General features: G+C 62.3%; 1 protein-coding gene across 5 annotated transcripts in view; it reads left to right on the top strand.

Annotated features, from left to right (window-relative positions):
* SRCIN1 (SRC kinase signaling inhibitor 1) overlaps positions 1-21,847 on the top strand; it is an 83,263-nt gene that overhangs the window by 601 nt on the left and 60,815 nt on the right. For 2 of the 5 annotated variants that reach the window (XM_063354649.1, XM_063354654.1), the window contains exon 2: positions 10,087-10,149. The exons of 2 other annotated variants lie outside the window; for them this stretch is intronic. In XM_063354649.1, the coding sequence (XP_063210719.1) occupies positions 10,087-10,149 (63 nt within the window). Of the gene's footprint in view, positions 1-10,086; positions 10,150-20,860; positions 21,215-21,434; positions 21,612-21,847 lie in introns of those variants that run through there. One more of the 5 variants, XM_063354648.1, reaches the window with a different exon arrangement.

The following is a 21,847-nucleotide window of genomic DNA, read 5'->3' as shown; positions in this document are numbered from 1 at the left end:
GCGGGGGCTCACGGGGGACGCTCGAAGAAATCCGTTATTGTGCCGACGGCTGTTTCAGCCCCGTTGTTGCAGCGTTGTGCATTAAACACGATGTTTTGCTGACCGAGCCGGGCTGGATGCTGCCGGGCTCTGGATTTCCTTTCCCTGCGAGCCCGGGGAGAGCGATGGGCGAGGAGGAGGGATGCTGCGGGCTGCTCTCCCACCTCTCCCCTTCCCCCCCGCAACCCCGCACCAGCCGCTGCTGAGACACAAAGGGCAGGACGAGCCGCGGGGCTGCGGGTCGCCCCTGCTGGGATATTTTCAGCATCCTCGCAAGGAGGAGGAAAAATCTGGCGCATCCCGGGCTGGGCTCGGGCGTGGGGGGGGAGGTGGTGGGGAGGGAAACAAAATAACTCCAAAGGCTGCCTGCCCTCCTCCTGCCCTGCCCGGCTGCTCCCCCCGCTCTTCGGGGTGGGGGTAAAGGAGAACCACCATGGGGTCTGCTCCCCCCCGCCCTGTGTGCACGCAGGGGTGGGTGTGTGGGTGTGCTGTGGCCACCAACGCTGCCCTGCCCCGTGCCAGCCCCGCTGGGTGACAGGGACGCGTGTCAGGCCTGTGCTGCCCGTGGCGGGGGGGGTTGGGGGGGTGTCCCTTTGTCCGCCCGCGCCGCGGGGAGCGCCCAGCCTTCGCCCCGCAGCCTCTCCCCTCTTTGTTCTCTCCATTTTTTCGCCGTGGTGAGACAGGCTGGGGAGTGGCGACGCTTCGGCCCCCCGCGTCTGGCCGCTGCTGCCGGGGGGGGGGGCGAGGGCAGCGCCCAACTCTCCGGGAAGTTGGTTTTGTCTGTGTTTGGCCCTGGGAATGCAGCCGGCATCGGCCACGGGGCCCTTGGGAGCCGAGCCCCTTGGCAGGTGTCTCAGGGGGTGGGAGGGGGTCGCATCCAGCCCGCTCTCGCTCAAGGATGGAGATGGAAAGGGTCCCTCTGCTCAGCTGGACCAGGCGGGGGTGGGTGTCCCCTGCCCCGACGTCAGCAGGGAATTCGGCCCTTCCCCACAGCTGGGTCAGTCCCAGGGACCCCAAACTCGCTCAAGGTCTGCCAGCGCCCGGATCCTGGGGGCGCAGATGCTTTTCAGTCCGTCTGGTTGCCCCATGGCTCTCACACCGCTGCCCGCACGGCACGCTGCCCCCTCCCACGGCAAACCCAGCCCGGGGTTCAGGGCAGTGCCCCCATCGAATCCGCCTGAAGCTACACGGTCGCTCCAGCCCCAGTGGTGGCTCTTCCCTCATTTTAATGAGGAATACATTTCCGATGTGCTAATTATTTCCCACCAGACTGCCCCCGAAGCTGCCAGCGCTCACACGCCTGTGGAAATGGCTCCGTGCTCCTTCTGACAGGCGCCCAGTCTCCCCCCAGGGAGCTGCTGGTGGGCTGCGATTCCCCCCCGAGGGGGCCAGGAGGGTGGGGGGGAGCGAGTGGGGGGCCACAGGCCCTGGCAGGGCTCCCCAAAGGCTGGTGTCTGTGCAAAGGGGGCTTTAGTCTTTGTCAGGAGCCGTCCCTCCCCTCCCAGCAGGATGGGCCGTGGCGGGGCAGTGGGGGGGGAGGGATGCTCACCCCATTTGTTTGGTCTGGAACGTCCTGCTCACGGTCCAGGAGATGCTCGTCCCGGTCCCAGAGAGGTGGGCTGGAATGGGGGGGGGCCAGCCTGGCTCTGGTCAGGGGGGCGACGATGCTGAGAACTGGCGTGGCAATTGCACTGACCTGGGAGGTGGTGGGGTTAGCACTGGTGGTGGTGGTGGTGGGGATATTAGGGTGAGCTCCATCCTCAGCCCTGGCTCCCCATGCAGGAAAGCCATGCAGCTCCCCCAGAACCTGGTGTTTCCCTTTAGGGAAAGGTGGATGAAGGCTGTGTTTTGGGGGGGTGAGCCCAGGGTATGAACCCGCTCCATCTTGGCTGGACACCTTCTGGTGGGGATGACACCTCTGTCCGCCCCCCCCTCATCGTCCTCGTCCCCTGTCCCTCCTGCCCTTCCCTGGTGCTGGCAGCATCAGGCCCAGCCTGGTGGGAAACACCCACCCGAGCTGCCTCCGCTGCCTTTTCCGCCAAGAAATTCCCCCCGCCGAAGCCTTCCTGTGGGAGCAGGGGGGCCCTGGGTGCCCTTCGCTGCTGCAGGGACCCAGGTGGGTGCCCACGGACGGCTGGAACCCCCCACGGCTGCCACTGCCGGGGGGAGCGGGGTGGGAGGGACACAGCCTGCTGGTGCAGGGTTTAATTATAGAAATTGATTCTCCTCGTTGCCACGCATCGATCCCAGCCGGGGTGCGCGATGGCTGCCTCTGCGCCCCGGGGACACGCCGGGCACGCACAGACACGTGTGAGCCGTGTCCCACGGCGCGGAGCGCAGCCCAGGGCTGCGGGGAGCGTCCCCACGCTGGGGAGGGGGACAGGGTGGCTGCGGTCCCTCTCGGGGTCGGAAGAGGAGGCGAAGGGGTGTGGGTGTCCCCAGGGTGCTGTGTGCACAGACGGGTCCCTTGAGGCTCTGGCTGTTGATATTTTATTTCCAAGCACGTCGCGGGGGGAAGAGGGAGGCTGGAGGGGTGTTTTGGAGAGGTTTGGGGGTGCAGCGGAGCGGGGTTTGAGCCTGGCACTGGGGAGCTGCGGTGCGCGAGTGGGGAGGAGGAAGGGTGCTGTGCTGCCGTCCCTGTATTGAGGGCGGGGGGAGTCCCTTTTCCAGCATTTTGCTCTGCCCCCAGTGCTGGGGTAGCATCCCCAGCTTGCTCCCGGTGAAGCACAAATTGCCCCTTGCTCCAGCCCCGCAGCTCTTGGCTTGGAGGCGCCGGACCCCCAGCAACGCAGCGTGATGGGGGCCGGCCCCCACAGAGCTTGGGGGGCTGCGCTGGGGAAGGGGCTGGATGGGAGTTGGTGGCGAGGTAGAAGGACGGAGACTCCCTTCTGTGCCAGCTCCGGGGCTGTGAAGTTCTTCCATCGCCAATGGATCCACCACCAGAAGTTCTTCCAGCCAACCAGCTCAGGTGGCTCTTTCCCAGCAGCGGTGGTCAAGTTTTGGAACTTTTAGTATTATTATTTGGAACTCTTTATTATTATTATTATTATTTATTATTAAAACACCTTTAGGTGGGTGAGGGGAGAGACGCCTGGTGCGAGGACCCCAGGGTGGAGCGCGGAGGCTGCTTGGCCTGGCCAAGCTTTGCGGAATCCCTGGCTTCAAAAAGCAGCGAGCCATCCCGTCAGCGTCCCTTGGGGAGGGCCGGAGCCCAGCGGGGGTCCGTGCCGGTGGTTCTTACCCACCGGCCAGGCTCCCTCTCCAGCAGCGGCATGTGGGGACAGAGGTCCCAGCTCATCACCGCAAGGTTCTTCAGCTCGAGCTGGGAGAGCGTGTGCTGTTCCCCGTCAGCTGCGCTTGCTCCCCATCAACGGTCCTCATCAGCCCCCCTCCTGGCTGTGCCAGGCTGCAGGTGCACCCGGGCTCAGAGAGGCACTCGGCAAAGGAGCTTAAATGCTTGTTAAAAAATTACTGATTTGCTCCTCGCCGCCCAATGGGGATAATAAAACTTTGCTGTCAGCTGTTTTTATTTTTTTCCCTCCCCCTGCGTGGTTTCCACTTTCAGAATAAATGCAAATGAAGATTTTTTTTTTTTTTTTTTTTAAATTCATCTCCAACAGAAGGACTGATGGAGAGGGCTGGGTGGGGGCGGGAGGAAGAGGAAGGGGGGGGCATGACAAACACTTATGGTTTGTTTGTTTTTTTCTCCCCCCCCCAACCCCGATGCTGAAATATTCTGATTGCGAAGGGAGGGGAGCGAAGGAAGATGATGCATTTGGGCTCCCAGCGCAGCTCGTGGCTCCAGGCTGGGAAATGCAGCATCTGCACCCCAGCCCCAAACTGGGAACCGGTATTCCAGCATAACTGGGAAAGGGGAGTCAAAGAGCAGCTTCTCTTCCAGTCCCACCCGCGTAGCCCCTTGCTCGGGTCACCCCGTCCTGTCCCAGCGCTCACACCTTGGAAAGGGACATCTGGGAAAGGCTGGCGGACGGAGGCGAGGGCTCCCGGGGCTGCGGCTCCTGGCACCGCTCGCCCTGGCGCTTCCCTGCCCTCCGCTCCTGCCAGCGGCCGCTCCGGCTGCCGGCGGGGGCTCTCCTCCACCTCAGGTTCATATATTTCAATTACTGCCCGTTAAAAGCCTCCGTTTTTCAGGAGCTGCCCAGATTTAGGAGCTGCTGGGATTTATGGCTCCCCTCCTGCAGCCAGCCCGGGCGTCCTCCTGCCTTTCCCTGAGCTACAGCTCTCCCTGCAGGGCTGCGGCCCCACAGAGCGCCGTGGGTCAGCCCCCAGCCCCACAGAGCGCCGTGGGTCAGCCCCCAGCCCCATGAGACCTTACCCACCTCGCTGCAGCCGTGATGACGGGCAAGTGTTTGGCTCCTGACCTGCTCCCATTTCCCCTGCTCTCCCCTTTCCCAAAATACCTGGTGTTTTCCTTGTGAGCACCCCGGGATTACGGGCATCGAAACCTTATGGGCGGTGGCTCTCATTAATTGGCTTAATTACCGGTGGGAGGCAGGGACACCCGAGGTGGGGAAGGGATGCTGTAACTCCCAGCCCAGTACCTTGACTCCCAGAGAGATGGTTTTGAAAAGTGGTTGTGGCATCTGGTCTGGGGTGGGGTTTTTTTTTGTGGTTTTCTTTGCAATGGGATATTTTAAGCTGAAACGGGACCAAGCGTGGCACGACAGAGACTCGGATCCTGTACCCGGCTGAGCTGGAAGGGAGCCGGTGGCTCGCTGTGGGAGCCGGGGGGAGGGATGAAGAGCTGGGATGGGATTTGGGGGGGATGCATTTCCCAGTGCAGGATCCCCTGGTCCTTTGTAAGCCCCGGGGGGCGGGAGGGAGGGGAAAGGGATGAAAACGGAGATGTGAATCCAGCGCCGTGCAGGGAGGAAAGGGCTGTGCAGGGACCTGGCCGGGGGGCAGCCAGGGTGCCATGGATTCGATCTCTTGCTCTGACACGGATCTCCGGCTGGATACCAGGCACGGCGCCTCGGGCCACACGTGTTTCTAAAGCGCTGGCATGTTTCAGAAGCCAAATTCCTCCAGAACCGGTGTGCATGAAGCACACGCGTCTCGCAAGCCTGTAGTCAGCCTCACGGCGCTGCCTTGCCCATCTCCTGCTCTGCCTGGGAGCGCCTCGGTGCACCGGGATCCCGATATTTTTGGGGTACCTGGAGACAAGGCTGCCTTAGGGAGACCCCCCCTGCTCCAGCTGCCCAACATCTGGGCTTGGGCACCCCTCTGGCAGCCTCGCCCAGGGGTCTGAGTCGCGTTGCGCTTCCCCGAGCATCCCCTCGCTCGCTGCCGGCTGCGGGGCTCGAAATCTCCTCCATCTGTCAGCGGCTCGGAGGCGGCGGGGCCGAGCTGAACGGCTCGGGAATAGGGTGTGAAACAACCACCTGCCGGTTGACTTTCCTCCTGCGGCTGCCATGGCGCTTGGCAAGGGCAGAGCTGGAGATGAATAAACTCTCCTCGCCCGTGTTATTGGGAGGGATGCTGTCACGGCACTCGGGGTTTTTATTTGGCTCGGTGGTTTTATGTTAATGAACCAGCTCGCGCTCCGAAAAGAGAAGGGAAAAAGTGTCACTTTGGATCTTCATGCATGGAAAAATACAGCCCCTCCCTTCCGCAATTAGAGTTGGATCGCCGGGAAAGCGCGCGGGGAGGCGGGCAGGGCCGGAGACGCGGGCGTCTGCCCCCGCCGAGGCATCGGCCGAGCCCACTGTGGCCACCTCTTGCCCCGCTTTGGCCAGCACGTGCCTTTTTCTGGCTTCAGCAGCCCCTTTGCAGTGACCTGCTGGCCCCAGCCGCGGGTATGCCCAAAGAGCCCGTGTTTGCTCCTCTTCCCGCATCACGCGGATGAGACCGTCCCGAGCTGCTCTGCCTTCGGGAGGGCTGGAAGGGCAGCGCCGGATCCTGGCAGCTCCCGACCACCGGGAGACCGTGATGCTTTCAGGAGAGAGGAGGGCAGGGTGGATTTGGGTGGCACCACCTCCTCCCAGGTGCCGCGGGGCTGTTTCTGATCATTTTTGCTTCCCAGGTAATTTTTAGAAAGGAAGAGACCTTTAAAGGAAGGGACCTTTAAAGGCCATCGAGTCCCATCCGCTGCCATGAGCAGGGACATCTCCAACCAGACCAGGTCGCTCAGAGCCCCGTCCAACCCGGCCTGGGATGTTTCCAGGGATGGGGCATCTCCCACCTCCCTGGGCAACCTGGGGGAGGGTCTCACCACCCTCAGCGTAAAAAATGTCTTCCTTATTTCTTCTTTTGCCTCTGTGGAGCATCTCCGGTAGGGAGGGACCTCCAGCGCCCATCAGCCCAGGTCTGCGAGGGGTGGTGGGTGCGTGGGGGGGTGAGGAGGACAACGAGCCCGGTGCTGGCTGGATCCAGCTCGGATGAGTGGGCACCACCGAGGAGCGTGGGGAGGAGATGCAGGGCTGTGGTCCTCCTCCTGCCCACCGTGCCACGCGCGTGTGCTGCAGCCGAGCGCCCGCGGCAGGGGGGGCCCGGCCAGCTGGGTCCCGCATGGAAGCGGGGGCCAGGGCTACGGGGGGGGTCACATCTCGATGGCCCCGCTGCCGCCAGCGAGCAGCGGAGCGGCGGCAGCGCCTGCCTGCTCGGCCGTGCAACAGGCGGCCCCGGCGCTGCCTGCGGGCTGCGGAGTCTGTCTCGTTTCGGGAGGATTAATGATTCCAGCATAATTTGAAAAACATTATATGGCTCATTAAAAACACATTGCCCAGACCAAACACAGAGTAGTTGCGTGTTTCCAGCCCTGCCAGCCCACCTCCCCGTGCCAGCCCGGGGCATCGCCCTCTGCCCACTGGGCTGCAGGGGATGATGGCGAGGCTGAAGGCTGCGCTTGCCGCGTGTGGAGCATCCCTGGCTGGGGGCGTGCGGGGCGGCCGGCCGCCTTTCCTTCCTCCTCCAGCCGCTTCTGGGAGCACTGGGGGTAGCCAGCCAGCTCCGTCACGGTGTTCCCTTGGGATTTTTTGGTGGTGCCGAGGCGTGGGTGTGCTTTGGGGAAGAGACATCGGTGCGCGGCTGTTCGGAGCATCCTCTGCCCTCGCCTCCCCTCCGTGGCACATGGAGGCTCCCGGGGAGCCCTTGTCCCCTCGAAGGGGACCTGATTTCCAGGGCTCGGCAGGGCGAAGGGGACCAGCAGCATCTCCTCTCCCCCCACACCCGCTCCATTTCTCCCTCCTCCCTTCCCGCACGCCCCCTCCTTTCTCTCGCCTTCGCTGCTTCCTTTCAACTCTCTCTGTGGTGGGGGGAATCAAAGACGAGAGCAGTTTGGGATTTTTCAGTCCTTCCTCATCCGCTGCACTGCGTGAAAAGCAAAGCCTCTAAAGGACAGTCAAGGACACTGCGATGGCGCCTTCCCCACCCTTCTCCCTGCCCTCCTCCTCTTCTTCCCCTGCAGAAAGCAATGGAAAAAAGCTCCTGCCCTGGGGGACAGCCTGTGGCACGGCCAGGGCTTGGCTGGGCTGCTCCACCGCGGCTCCCGGCTCCATCCCTGCCTCCGGTTTGATATCCCCATATGAGCTGCCCGGGTGTGAAGCAGCATCTTCTCCATGTGTGAGGTCCCTCAGGGCCAGGCGGCCACTAGAGCTCTCAGAAAGGGACCTGTGCTGGTCCCTCGAGCCTTGCACGGGGGTGCAAAAGCAAAGAAGGGTCCCCCGAGCCGTGGGGAACCGGCACACGTGGGTTGGCTTCGGTCTGGGCGCCGCGGGGGGGGGTCTCTGTCCCCTTGAGCCGATTGCCCGGCAACTCGGTATCTCCGCCAAAATAACTGCGGGGAGGTTGTGGTGCTCCACAGATAATAATTAGCTCTTCTCAGCCGTCAGCTCCGCGTAACAGCATGTCTGTTATCTCCCTTCCACACGTGGGGAAGCCAAGGTGCTCCCAGGGCAGGTCCTTGGCCCAAGGTGGCGTAGGGTGAAGCGGGGACCGAACCCGGGAGCCGGGTCCTGCTGCCGGGGTCTCGGCTGGGGATGCTGGGCAGCGCTGCCCGCTGGGAACACCCCCAGCCCCTTCCTCCCCCCAACACCAAGAAAACCCCGAGGATGAGGTTGGAGAGCTCGGTCTTTCTGCTTGGAAAACGCGTAAGAGGAGCCACGTTTGTCCCCCTCCTTGTTCCGCGTTCCACTAGGAAACCTGTATTTTGTCACCCAGCTCTCGTTGCAAGCTGGGGAGAGGAAGGACGTTCTTGTAGGTAAGATCTACCTTTGGGAGCATCGTCCCTCGTGCCAGGTTAGGCACGTCCTCTCCTGCCTCCAGGCTGCGCTGCCTGTGTCCAGGCAGGATGGCGGGGCTGGCAGGGGTCCCGGGGTCCCTGTCCTCGCTGGGGGCTGCCGGGTACCGCAGCCACCAACAGCAGGAAATTTGCTCTGGAGTGTTTCCTGGCATATTACAAAGCATGGCATAAATAATTAAACCTGAACTGCAATTATCAAAACAAATGAATAAAGCGCATTTAGGAAGGATTTTCCACTTTTATTTCGTGCTTCTTGTTTCTCTCCCATTATGTCTTTAAGATTATTTACTCACTCTGGGCGTGAAATCCATTCCTGAACCACGGGCCTTTGAATCCACACCCTGATCCGCGGGGATGCGTGTGGTCCTGGAGGCGAGGGGGGAGCTGCACATCGCAACCAAAATCCCCCGGCTCGGGTCTGGGGGTGAAACCCCCCCCAAAAAACCCAGGGAGGACGGGGCTTGGCCGAGCCCCTGGGAGCATCCCAAGCACGGCACGGCAGAGCTCCAGCGGCGTTCGCAGGGTTGCCGAGTCCGTCAGTGCCGTTTATTGGGCTTGCGGCCACGCAGGGGTTAGGAACGGCATTCGTCACCCTGCCACCCTCCTCCTCCTCGCTGGGCAAGGGGGACCCTGCAGACCCCCCCCGAGCTGCCGGGTCTCGCCCCGCGGCTGAACCCAGAGGGCAGCGATGGAAGGACTGACGCCCGCGCGGGGACACGGGGAGCAGGGCTGAGCTTGGGGCGAGGGGACGGATGTCCCGCGGCCGTGGGCGTGATGGATGAGCCGCCTCCCGGCGCCGCGCAAAGAAAGACGTCCTTGTGGGCGCCGAGGTCGCGCCGGCTCAGCTGTCCCCTGCCAGCCCCGGCCCTTGTCACCCCGCTCCTCCAGGCACAGGGCCTTGCGAGGGGGAGGAGAAAACCACCCCATGTCCCTAAAAAGAAAGGCTCAAAGCAGCTCTGGGCTGTTTTGCCCGGGCTCAGCCGCCTGTGGGCAGGATGCTCGGGGGGTCCGGACCCGTGGGGCAAAGAGTGGGGGGAGCCCTGCCCGGCGCCTCCCCCCTCCCCGTACTCACCCATCTCAATTCTTGGCATCGTGCTCGCTCAGACCCCAGCCTGCACCCACAGACAGGTTTGGGTCCCGCAGAGCTGGGGCTGGGAAGGTGCTTTTCGGCACTGGGATTTTGGAGCCGGTGTTGGGGGGGAGCTGGCGGGTCCCCAGGAGGGGCTGTGCTGCTGCACCCCTCGGGGCACGACGAGGTTGTGCAGCTTCACGTATGGCAGAAAGGTTAAATCCGAGTAATTTCCAGAGAAAAACCCACAAGAAGCCCATCGACCCCGATTCTCCCTCGCTCTTCCACTCCTCTTCCCGACAAGCCTCCGGCGCTTGGGCTGGAGGCTGAGCGGGGAAGGGGCCCCTCGGCGAGACCCCGCAGCCACGGCAGAGCGGGGGGTTTCGGGGTCCGTTCGCAGCCCATGAGTGGATGTTCGTCTCCTTACACCTGGGAGCAAACCCCCCGTGCACAGGGGATGCCGTGTCCGGCACCGTGGGTGTGGGGCCGAAGGGGGCTGCCCCCCTCGTGCCCCCGTGGCAGGGCACAGCCTGGCTCCCCGTCGCCCTCCGTGCTGTGTTTCATTCCCAGATGCTTTTTGCTGCTGCTCTTTTCATTTCGGATTGATTATGTGTTTGCTTGCTCTGATTTATTTGTTTATTCCCCCTCCATCCCCGGCGAACTTTCCCGCCCGGATCGCGTTCATTCATGAATCTCCTCCTTTCCTGTCCCTAACCAGGGCTCGATCGAATTGCAAGAGGGAAGAAGCCAGGACTCTGTTCCCTTTGTTTAAAGTCTCCAGGTCAGTACCGGGGGCCAGCAGCGTGCTCCTCCCCATCCTCATCCTTGTTTCATGTTTGATGTTCGCTCCTTCCCCGACCCTCTCCCGGGGGCAGGGGCCGTGGTGGGTGAGGGCAGCACCTGTAGCTCGTTTTTCCGGGTGCTTATAGGAGGGTGCTGCCTGCTTTCTGCTTTGCACCCATGATTAAGGCACCAGCTCCCACCCTCTCTGCAGGGGAGGGAGGGTTTTTGAAGCCGGGGATGGTGGCTGCAGCTGGAGCCATTGCTGTTGCTCCTGGAGGGACCAGCTCTTTCTCCACCAGACGCTGGAGGTTGTAAGGTTTGGGGTTTTCCTTGCTGGGAACGGGAGGGGAAAGCTTTCAAAGGACGTGAGAGGGATTCGCTGCCTCTCTGGGTTTAGGTGGAGAGGCAGGTGCCTTGTCTCGGAGCCGGCTGTGGAAGCGTGGCCGGTTGAGAAAAGCTGTGAGAGGGGAAATGTGGTGGAATCTGTTCAGTAGCAACCCCTGCTGGGTCTGTCATAATAATAGATTTTATTTCTGTGGCATCTGTCGGCCTCTAATGGGCTGGGTGTTCACGTTGCCAGAGATGGTTCCAGTATCTCAGCGAAGATTTCAGCCTTTCTTTTTGGGGGCGGCTGGGAAGTGCCCCGGAGCCCTGTCAGTCAGGGCACCAGCTCCCAGCCGAAATCACCCCGTGAGCAGCAGCAGCAGCAGCACCAGCAAAGTCCTGGTCCGGGCGATCAGGAAACCACCTGCCTTCAGAAAAAAGCACTTTTCCCCCCACCTCCAAGCTCTCCGAGAGCCCACCCCGTAGCCATTCCCCAGGGCTGAGAGCCGCAGGCATCAACGCGGCATCCCTGGAGGGACACCAGCCCGCAGCATCCCCTTGCCTTCTGCTTTGGGCTTATTTATCTGGGGCTTTGGTGGCCACTTGCCCTGGAGCGGGTAGGTTTTTCTGTGCTGGTGCCGCCTTGAAGGTAAGGGGAGCTGCACCGGCGCGTCTGTCGGAAGGGTGGGCTGTCAGCTGGAGTCCCAGCCGGGGAGGACAGCCTGGAGGGGGAGGAAATCAAGCTTGTAATCCATGGGGTGTACCAGGCCTCCCGACACAAGAGCCTTCTCGGTGTAAAACCAAGGCGCCGGAACAGCGGGCTGTAATTTAATTGCGTTTCCTGCGAACGCCTTGTTGAGTTGTAATGAACACGTTATCCCGAAATGGGAGTGGGGAAGCGGGATGAAGACAGCAGCCCATGGCCGGGCCATCCACCCAGATGGGGACCTGCCCCGGGCGCCGAACGCTGTTCTAGCTCGTTTGCCGTCCCGGAATTACACATGCAATTAAGTTCCTGGCTCCAAACAGCACGTGCGCTTGCCCCTCAGCTGGAGAGCAGATTGCAGGGCTGCTTCCTTGGGGCCGTGAGGGACGGGGGGCTCGGCGCTGCGCTGGTGGCCGTGGCTCCTGCAGTTCCTCATGGGAGCTGGCTCCACGGGCTGGAGGCACCGCCAGCCCCGGTGGCTTCGTCACTGGTGTTTGTGGGGAGGGTCCCGCGGGTCCTGCTGGTGCTGAACCTCAACGTACTGGTGTCGGGGGGGAAACAGCGTGGCGGCGGTGCTTCGTCGGGATTCAGGTTCCTGAATCCCAATGGCAACCCCAATCCTTCGGGCAGAGCTTGGGGGTGTTAAACCCAGCCCAGGGAAGGCTGAGGGCAGGGGCTGAAGGAGTGGGTGGGAGATCTTAGAGCAGCCTTCCAGTGCCTACAGGGGAGACGGGGAGGGACTCTTTAGGAGGGAATGTAGTGATAGGACGAGGGGGAATGGCTTTAAACTGGAAGAGGGGAGATTTAGATAAGATCTCAGGCAGAAATTCTTGGCTGTGGGGGCGGTGAGCCCCTGGCCCAGGGTGCCCAGAGAAGCTGTGGCTGCCCCATCCCTGGAGGGGTTCAAGGCCAGGTTGGACGGGGCTTGGAGCAACCTGGGCTGGTGGGAGGTGTCCCTGCCCAGGGCAGGGAGTGGCACTGGGTGGGCTTTAAGGCCCCTTCCCACCCAAACCATTCTACGATTTGTGGGATTTGTTGTGTTTGTGGGGTCTCTTAAGACCAGAAAAGACCCTTCTGATCACCCAGTTGGACCCCAGCTGTGGGACAGAAGCCAAAGAAAGTCTCGGCGGTAACTCCTGCATCAAGACCGTAACTTCTGTCCGAGCGGGTGTTCATCTCTCAGAGGTGGGAGATGACGGAGAAGCCACCCCGCTCGGCGCAGGCTCTCCCGGCCCCATTCAGCTCATTTCCCTTCTCTCTTGTCTGCGTTTCTGACGCCTCAGCTTCCAGCTATCAGATCTTGTTCTGCCTTTGTCTGAACAAGATTAAAGAGCCCCCGCTCTCAGAAGCCGCATCCTTGCGGAGGTGAACATATAGACAGTTATAAGGTCATCCCGCAGCTGTGTAACGATGCCGGTTAATGAGCTTGTCTCTCGTGGAAAAAAGGTGGTTTTGACCCCTTTGGAAAGGTTGCCGGCACCTGCTTAGGCTGACAGACCCCACGGCTCACCGACGGAAATCAGCACCGCTCTTTCATCCCACCTCGGGTTCCGGCAGCGACGTGGCTCAGGATAACCCTGAAGGCAGCCAGGGAGGTTTTCGGGGTGTCTCACCAGGGCGGAGGTTGGCTTTTGTTTCCCGAGTCTCGCTGCAAGCCAACAGGATGCGACGGGGACTCGTTAGATGGAGCCGAGCCCCGGGATGGAGCGGGGAGAAGCGAGGGACCATCCGGGGAAGGTCCGTGCATCCCGGGCGCTGGGGATGCTCGGCTCGTGCCCAGGTGAAGGGGGGGCAGCTACAGGCAGGGATGGTGCTGGCTCCGACAGACCGGAGGGCAGGGGGTCCTGGATGTCACAGTGTCCCCGTGGGACAGGGGAAGGGACAGTCCCCATCCTTTTCCCAGCGGTTCCCACCTGCCTCTTCCCTTGCCGGGGCTCCCCAGGTCAGGATGCTGAACCTGCCGCCGAAATACTTCTCCCTGTCAGGCAGCCCGGGGAGGAATAATTCACAGAGTCAACGGCTTTTTAATATCTCCGTGCTTCAAGACAATTTTCAGTGCAGTCACTTACCTTTTAATTAACATTATTGCTTCACCCCCCATGCGCATCTGCCTCCCCCCCCTTTTAAAATCAGCAAAGAGCCAGCCTGCCTCCTCCTCCTCGTCTTCCTCGCTGGCGCTGTTTGAGCTTCCCAACCGCGGGCTGCTCCTGGGCTGGAGCTTTGTCAGCTCTTGCCCATCGTTGCCTCGTGGCCACAGCTCGGGCTCGCCGGCAGCCGGGGACGTTCTCCCCTCTGGTTTCTTGCCTGCTTTATTAAAAATATGCAATGGAACTAGACGCGCCGATACCCTCCCCTGGTGTAAATCGGGGCTGATCGGCCGCAGTAAGCGGAGCCGCGGTGATTTACACCAGGCGAAGGTCTGGCACCCGCGGCCGGGTGGCGTCGCCAGGATGAGTGCGTGGTCCGTGGGCAGCCTCTGCGGGGGGCGGGCGGCAGGTGCCTGTTCCTCACCCGGTGCCGGTGAAATCCCGGTGTCAAACCCGGCAGATGCGGGAGCAGCCTCCTGAGCCCGGTCTGGAGCTCATGGGGGACGGAGCCCCCCGCTTTCCGAACAGCACCTGTAGGGGGACGGGGCTGGTGGCGGTGGGATGAGCCCCGGTGTAACGGGGGGCGCCGGGGGGCCCGGCAGTGCAGAGTGATCCCCGAAATAGAGCCGTGAGAGGACGCAGCCCCTCTGGGCTCCCCGCGGGGCGTCTGCAGCGCTGCGCTGACAGGTACCAGGCTGACGAGCTCCAGACTTGTCAGCGCCCGCGATGTACCTATAATTACTGTCTGATGTGCCAGAATTAGACTGGGAGCTGAGTAGTTTGATGCAGACGTGAGTGTCCTTGGCTGCCAGCGAGAGGTTTAACAAGTGCGAGGCTGCGGGCAGAGCAGATCCAACCCCCCCCCCCCCATCATCATCCTGCGGCCGCTCCAATCCCAATGGGAAGGATGGGCGAGGAGCGGGATGCAGCCCTGTGCCCAGGGGCTGCGGCGGTGGCGGGAGGGCTCGAGGCCGCTGCTGGGGAAGGGGCTGTTGCGTTCAACCGGCTATTTCACCCACGAACCCTCCCAATTCCCCACCGTGGTGGGCCCTGGAGGCCGCCTGGGCCTCGGCCCCTCCTTCGGAGCCACGGAAAGCTCCCGGGATGGCTGCGCGCCCCCGAGCATCCCTCGGCTCCAGGCAGCTCTATCGACCGCCCTCGGCTCCCGTGTCGCTCGCCCGTTTCTCGCCGCCGTTTCTGGTTTCTCAGCTCCCGTCCGTGGCTCTGGCCGCCTGTCGCCAGCCGTGTGCGGTGTGACGGGTACCCCCAGCCTGCGCCAAGGTATTAAAGCCTTTATCGTAGTCCAGGGCCTGTAATTCACAGCACAAGAACCAATAAAAGGGAATGATTCAGAATCATTTAGCAGCTTCTGCTCAGGAAGAGAGAGACCAGGACCTCAATTAAGCTATTTGTAAATTGTTAATTTAAGCATTTCACTCAGATGCCTTAAATTGTTCCCTCCTGCAGTTTACAAACGGGTAAAGAGCACAGAAATATAAATGGAGCGGTGGGGAAATGCCATTTAGTTACCGTTTTCAGCAGTGGTAATAGCACTGTAGCTAACAGCGCTTTGATTTAAATCAGAGTAAACCGGGGCCTGCTTTAAAGGGAGATCGACCGGGGAGCGGCGGTCCCCAGGTGATGGGGGACCCCCGGCGCGGGGGTGTCGGGGACGTGACGCTGCCATGGGATGACAAGACGGGAGCTGCCAAAATGTGCGGGCAGCCCTGGGGTCGACAAGCCCCTGTGCCAGGGATGCTCGCTTTGGGGGGGGGGCGGTTCTCTACCCTGCAAAGTAATTGTTAAAAAAACATAAAAATCCTATATCTTTCCTCTGGGTTTAAGCCAGGTGACGGCTGTCCCGGAGAGGGCTGTGTCCCCAGGTGGTTGAGCAGCACCAGCATCGTCGGCTTGTCTGGATGGGTGCAGCTCCCGGGAGTTGGTGCCCCCACCCTGATTTACCCCACCCTGCAGGTTTACCCCAAAGCACACGAGGCGAATGGTTTGGCAGCGGCCCGGCTGGTCAGTGCCAAAAGGTTTTTAGGAGTCGTGAACCTCATCCGTGGCACTTGGGCAACCTCCCCCTCCCGAAGCGCCGGGGAGGAGGCAGCGTGTGGCCCCCCGAGACCCAGCGCTGCCCTCGGCGAGGCTTTCACCGCGCAGGGGATCGCTTTCTCTCTGCAGAGCTAAAATTAAAAGCTCCTTCCAGGGACCTGGACCAAGACCTGGACCCGCATCAACTGCTGCCGCAACTGGTCCTGCCGCGTGTTCCTTCCCTTTCCGTGTTTCAGGGTGGCGGCTATTTTAATGCAGAACCGGGCACATCTCCCGTAACCCCCCCCTCGGCTTGGGCTGGGACAAGGCTCAGCTCCGAATCCTGTCGCGGGGAGTGGGATTTGCTGCATCTGTGCTCCGCAAGCGAGCAAAGGGAGGGGGGTGCCGGAGCTCGGCGGGCGCAGAAGGACTTGGTGCGGTGCCACGGCGCCGGGTGGGAGCCGGGTGCTGCGGGCGCCAGCCTGGCCCGGGAGGTGTTGCTGCGGCAGCTCGGGTTGTGCCGTTCGGGGAACAAATTCTCGCTTGCCGCTTCCCCAGGCGGGTTTTGGCTTCTTCGCCAGCTGGGGACCGAAGTCCCAGCCCCATCGACTGGCCCAGCGGGTGCCGGGGCGGCCGCGGGAACAGCTTGGGCTGCGAGCGGAGCCCAGCCCCGATGCGCGGTGGCACCGGTGCCCGTGGGAGGCTGGCGGGGACGGGGAGGGGAGCGTGCGGTGGGGGCCCCGCCGGTGCCAAATCCTCCCCTAGGCTCCACCTGCCACCGCTTGGCAGGTCCCGGCTGGGATCCGCGGCGGGTGCTGCCAGCGCTGCCGAGCGATGCCAGCCTCGGCAGATGTTGCCGCCAGCCTGGGCAGGCGAAGCGGCCACGTGGCCCCCGTTTCTCTCCTGCGGATCTGTTCCCTTCGCTCCCCCCGAGGAGGATGAGCCGTCTTCGGAGCTGCCTCGACACCTCCGGGTTCTTGCTGGGGTTTAAGGAGCTTTTTTTTTTTCTTTTTTATTACTCTCGAACTTATCAACCATCCGTTGGTGGAGTTTAATAAGAAATTACACTCCCTGACCCTCCAACTGTGAAATGCGTTTAGCCGAGTGATGTCAAAAAGTCTCCAATGGATTTTTTTTTTCTCTCTTTTTTTTTTTTTTTTTCTTTTTTTTTTTTGCCTTATCTGGCTTCCTCCCTGTTTGTGATAGCAGCAGATACGCTACGTCCGCCGGTTCGGTGCGAACGCCAGCCTCTCGGATGGAAAAGGCCTTTCTGTCCACCCGGCTCTAGGCTGCCCTGAGGCTGGTGCTCCGTCATGCCCGGGCGGGGGGGTTTTCCTGCTTGTGACACCCCGAGAACGGGGACAAGGTCTGATCCAAGCAGATCTGTAGTCCCAGCCCCCAGCGCCACAGGGTTTGAGGCAGAGCTCGTGTCCTGTCGTGGCCGTTTCTGGCCCGGTACCGGCCATTGCCGTGTGGGGAGGGGGATTCGAGCACGGGAAAGCGTTTGCCCCATGAGACGCTGATTTCCCATCAGATTTCCGCCAACCCGGCTCAGCGTTGCGCTGGGGTGAGTGCCGTTAGCGGAGGCTCCTCCGGCCGCCTGGTGCCCCAAATACCGGTGTGTGAGCAGGGGAAGGCTGTCTGTCCGTCTGCATCCACGCTCTCGAGGACGGACAGACTGGCTGCTGCGGGAAAAGCTCAAATCCAGCACCTCGTTCTCCCCAGCCGCTGGGAACGGAGGTCCCTCCACATGGGCTGGACCTGGCTCCCTCAGCCCGGCACAGGGCACGCAGGGGACGCTGAGCACTGACCCTGGGGGCGGATCAAACTGCCTGCAGCACGGTTGGGGTTTTTTGTTTGGTTTTGTTTTTTTTTCCTTTTCTTTTGCAAGACCTTCAGTGTCACTCCGCTCCCGGTTAACTCTTCTCTGCCTCTCCGAGCATCCTCGGCTGCTTGACGTGGAAGGTCCCCGCTCCTCCTCCTCCAGCGCTAAAGCTCGGCATCGCTGCCGGCTCCTGAGCATCCTCTCCCGCCCCAGGAGCGCAGCGCTCGGTCAGTGCCCGGTATCTTGTCGTTGGACCGGTGCACAATAGCCCTACTGTGCGCGGCGCGTTCGGGCACCGCATGCGTGAATATGGCTGTATAGACTGCGTGTGCCGAGCCCCGTCGTGAGCTGACACAAAGCCGCGCTGTCTGCCCCGGCGCGGGGGGAAGGCGGCTGTTTTCCCCCCCCGATGACTGTCCTACTGTTCGCATCGCAACCGCCGCGAGCGGCGCCGGGGCAGAGCGGGGGCTTCGTCGTGCTAGGGGCTGTACGCGGGCATTGTGAGAAGCAAATCGTGTCCCTGAAGAGCTTACAGATTAAATAGGAGCGAGGGGAGATGGTGCGGAGGAATCGGAGCGTGCCCGGAGCTGGCACCAGAAGCAGAGAGGGGACACGGAGCAGGGCATCGGGCATCCTTCTCCCTCGCAGGCACTTGAGGTGCCGGCGCTGCCTGGAAACAGCTCCTCGGGAAGCTGCTGAGAGCAAACCCGTGTCTGGCGTTTGCAGGTGTAAATGCAGACGTCTCACCCCGCCGTGTCAGCTGCTTTTACCAGCCTCTCGCTGGGCACTGCCTCGCTGACACGCGGCCGATCCCGGCCCTGGCGAGGGCGAGGTGGCGCCAAGCAACGGGCTTTTTGCCTGCACGAGTGGCTCTTGCCACCGCCCTGCCAGCTCACGTTGGCGCGGCGGAGAGGCCACAGCCTTGGAAAGCCCCGAAGTGGGAAGATCTACCTTTGGATTTAAAAACCAGGCGTTTGCCTCCGTCACTGAGCAAGTCTAGCTGGGCTTTCAGGGTGCAGGCGACGGTGCCCCTTCCCACGGTGACAGCAGGACCCTCCTGGGGACCGTCCCCGGGGTGTTGGTGCAGCAGTGCCAGGCGCTGGTGACGCTGGTGGGACCTGGGATGGTGCCTGGTCCTTGCGGTGAGGGAGGTGGTGGGAAGGTCCTGGGATAAACTGGGTGCGACCCTCAGCTCCTGTCCCCGTCCTGCGGCCGCTCAGCTCCCCGCCTGTGAGATGGGGGATGGCGCTGCTCCGCTGCCCAGGGGCGCGGGGACCATCGGCGCGATGGATGGGCGACAGTGACAGATCTGCGGGCAGGCCCTTCTGAGCGGCTTTTGAACTGCAATAATGCTTATTTACTTCTCATCGGCAGAGCAATCAGAATTAAAAGGTCACCCCATCCTCTGGCCCTCCCTGCAGCAGGACGGCGGGAGGGAGCCAGGTTTCAGGGATCAGCAGGAAGGACAATTAATCCTTGCTGCCTGCAGTAATCGTGTTTGCTTTTCCAGCGTAGCACCCTCCCGTCGCTATACGCTCCTCGTGCCCCCAGACCTCCAGCTTCAGCTCTGGCGGCCCCGTGCTGTCCCTGCCATGGGGAGCACGGGGCACCTCCCCGCCGCTCTGGGTGCTGGGCGAGCTTCCCAGCCCTGCCACGGACCCCCCGTTCGCCCTCGGTCACGTCTCCTCGCCTCACACCTCCCATCTGCACGGCCCGTATTAACTCAAAGCTCTTTGGAGCAAGTCCTGCCTTCTCCCCGCGGCGCTGGCCCGGCACAGCGAGCACGGCCGGTGTGCCAATACAAATAACACGCGGGCTGCAGATAACACAGACAATAGAGGTGCGGGGGGAGAGATGCCCTTGGCCCCAGACTAAGGGAGGGAGGGGAAGAAGCCCCCCCCATGCATGTGGGAGCCAGCCCAGCCTCCTCGCTCGGCACCCTCCAGAAGTGCTCCGCAAAGAGGAGCAGGGTTTGCTCGGGGGTCGTCATGGCAGAGCGTGCGACGCATCCTGCCTGTGCCAGCCGTGACTCACGGCTGCGGCTGTTGGAGAGCCTGGAAGGGCTCCAGCCGGGAGCTCAGCGCTCCCCAGTCTCCCCCTTCTTGCCCTGCCACCGCTGGGCTCTGCGCTGGGACCGCTCCCATGCGCCCCCTCCATCTATGCCTCGGTTTCCCCACCTGCACAATGGGGATAAAGCCTACCTGCGGGTCTTCCGTGTGAGGTTTCCCAGGCTCTACAGCCCCGTCCAAGCCTTGAGTGGTTGGAAGTCCATGAGGTAACCTTTAGGATGCCACAGCGAGCAGGGCAGGCTAGTCGGGGAGAAACACCGGGAATGGGGGACGGAGGGAAAAGGGGCGAGTTTGCAAAGCGCCGGAAAAGAGGGGAGAGACCCTGGAAAGGTGGGCAGGAGCGAGGCAGGGGGGGCTGTACGGAGCCGGGCAGAGCACGCGCCGTCCTGAGCTGTTGGCTGGGGTTTGCTCTGCCACGGGCGGCGGGAGACAGTCCCGGTGCAGGCAGCGGAGCGCCGTCTCCCGAGCAGGTGAGCTGTTTTCCTCCCAGCGAGGCGGTTTAATTGGCTTCCATCCAGCTGATCAGCAAAGTGCCCTTTGGTGGGTTTTTAGATCCGGGCAAATCGGGTTTCTCAGAGCGATGCTGGGGCCGCCGTGCGTTCAGCTGGATGTTTAATAATTTTAGCGGGTAGAAATGCAGCTCTTGGCTCTCCCCTAATTGTGACTGGATGCCAGGGGGCAAGCGTCCCCGACGGCGTGTGGGGGGGCGGTTTTGGGGTGCTGCTGACACTGACACTGCCACTGCCTGGGGGGCTGCTGGGGTTTGCTTTTAATTGCATTTCATCACCATTTGGGTGCTGCTCGGTGGCAGCTGGTCCTGGCAGGGGAGGTCAGGGCTGTGCTGGGGGGTGATGGACCTGCAGGACTGCACTGGGTTGGGGTAGGGCTGAGTTTTGGGGTGCCTGCGGCCGGGCTGGCATCTCCTCCAGGACCCTGGGGGAAGAGGCAGGCAAACACCCCCCGAAACGCAGGCACAGCGATGGTCTTCATTAGCTTGGGTGGGCCAAGAGGAGCTGGCTTGTGCCTCCGGCGTCTCTCAGGTCCTCACTGCCTCTTCCTCCCCGCTTTGGGGTAACTCATCCCCTGATGGGACCAGGGGGGTTCTGGGCAGTTTGGGAAGGGTCACTCCGACCCGTACAAGACCCCCCACCCTGCCTCAGCGCAGCCAAGGGCCGCATCCAGCATCGTGTCCTGGGGACAAGACCTTTGCTCGGTGGGCAGCTCGGGGGCACCGGGGAGGCAAACAGGCTCTTGCGTCCCCAGCGCCGAGCAGCCCTGGTCCCCTGTGGATGTCCACCCGCCAGCCTTGAACCCGGGGCCGGGTTGGGAGTGTGAGAAGGGCTCCGCGAGCGGCGCCGGCAGCCCGTGGCACGCCGCCGGAGGGACCCTGCGTTGGCAGGGCAGGGAGGGGACAGCGCGGCAATCTGCTGGCGGCTGTGCACGGCTGTGCACCGGCTCCTGGCTCCCAGCCCATGTGATGTGTTTGAGGGGGCACAGTGACATTTCAAGAGGAAGGGGAAAAAAAAAAATAAAAAAAATAAAAAAAAAATACCCAGAGACCCACGGGGAGCTCTGAAACGCCTGAGCCAGAAAAGAGAGCAAGAGAGACAGACGTCCGCACGGAGCGCAGGAATAAAAGCGGGTGTGTGTGTCGGGGGGGGGAAAGTTGCCGGGGTAGGGAAAGAAAGGATGTGAGCAAAAGTGCTGGCTTGGAGCCGGGAGGATGCGATGGCCGCTGGCAGCGAAAGTGGGGCAGCGACTGTCAGCCATGGAGACAGCCCCGCCGCCCGCCCGCCGGCCGTGCGCCCCTCGCTAGCGCGGGGACAGGAGCGGGGACCGACGGGCGACGGGAGCCGGGTGGTGGCAGACCGGCGGCTCGGGAGCTCCCGCATCCATCCGGCGTCGCTCCGGCTCTGCTTCCCCGCGCGCAGGACCGGGCTCTGGATGTAAGGCGGCAGTCGCCGCAACGGCTGAGCGCCCACCGAGTGCTGCGCCCGAGGTCGGCGCCGCGCAATAAGGTCGGTAACAATCCACCTCGCTGCTCGCTTCCGCTGCATACATGTTTGATAATGAACCGCTTCTGTATTTAATTAACATAAACAGCTAATGCAACTCGATACGTCTCCTTAGATTTAACTTGACAGAGACGGCGTGTTGCTTTAAATGCCAAGCGATTAGTAAAACCATATTTCATTTGGCTTAAACATATGCGATAAGATGCATGTGTTTGTCGCACAGATTTTTGGAGCCGTGCTCCGAGCCGTCTCCGGGTTCCTCTCGGCTGCCTGGGTGCCACCATGCTTCCTCGCTGGGCAAAGCATCCCTTTGGCGCTTCCCCCCGAGCCGTGCCGAGGCTGCGGGAGCAGGAGAGACCCCCCGAGCCCGGGGGCTACCGGCTGACTCCGTTGCTCGTGGGTATGGACTTTGGTGGGGAGGGGGGACGGGACGGACGCACGGAGGGGGACGCGGGTTCCGGAGGCAGCGGGTGATGGTGGCCCCTCGGGGACGGTGCCGGCCCCATCAGGTGGCAATGGCACGGGGTGCGCTGGGTGCCCGGCGCTGGTGGGAGGAGGCAGGCAGGGCTGCAGGCAGCTGCTGCCGCTGCCCTCCTTTTGCTTGAATAAACCTCGCTGCCGGGAAAGCTTCCGCCT

This window comes from Chroicocephalus ridibundus, chromosome 17, assembly GCF_963924245.1.
Source record: "Chroicocephalus ridibundus chromosome 17, bChrRid1.1, whole genome shotgun sequence".
NCBI lineage: Eukaryota > Metazoa > Chordata > Aves > Charadriiformes > Laridae > Chroicocephalus > Chroicocephalus ridibundus.
Note: the sequence above shows the minus strand (reverse complement) of the source record. Positions and strands in the feature narration are given on the sequence as shown.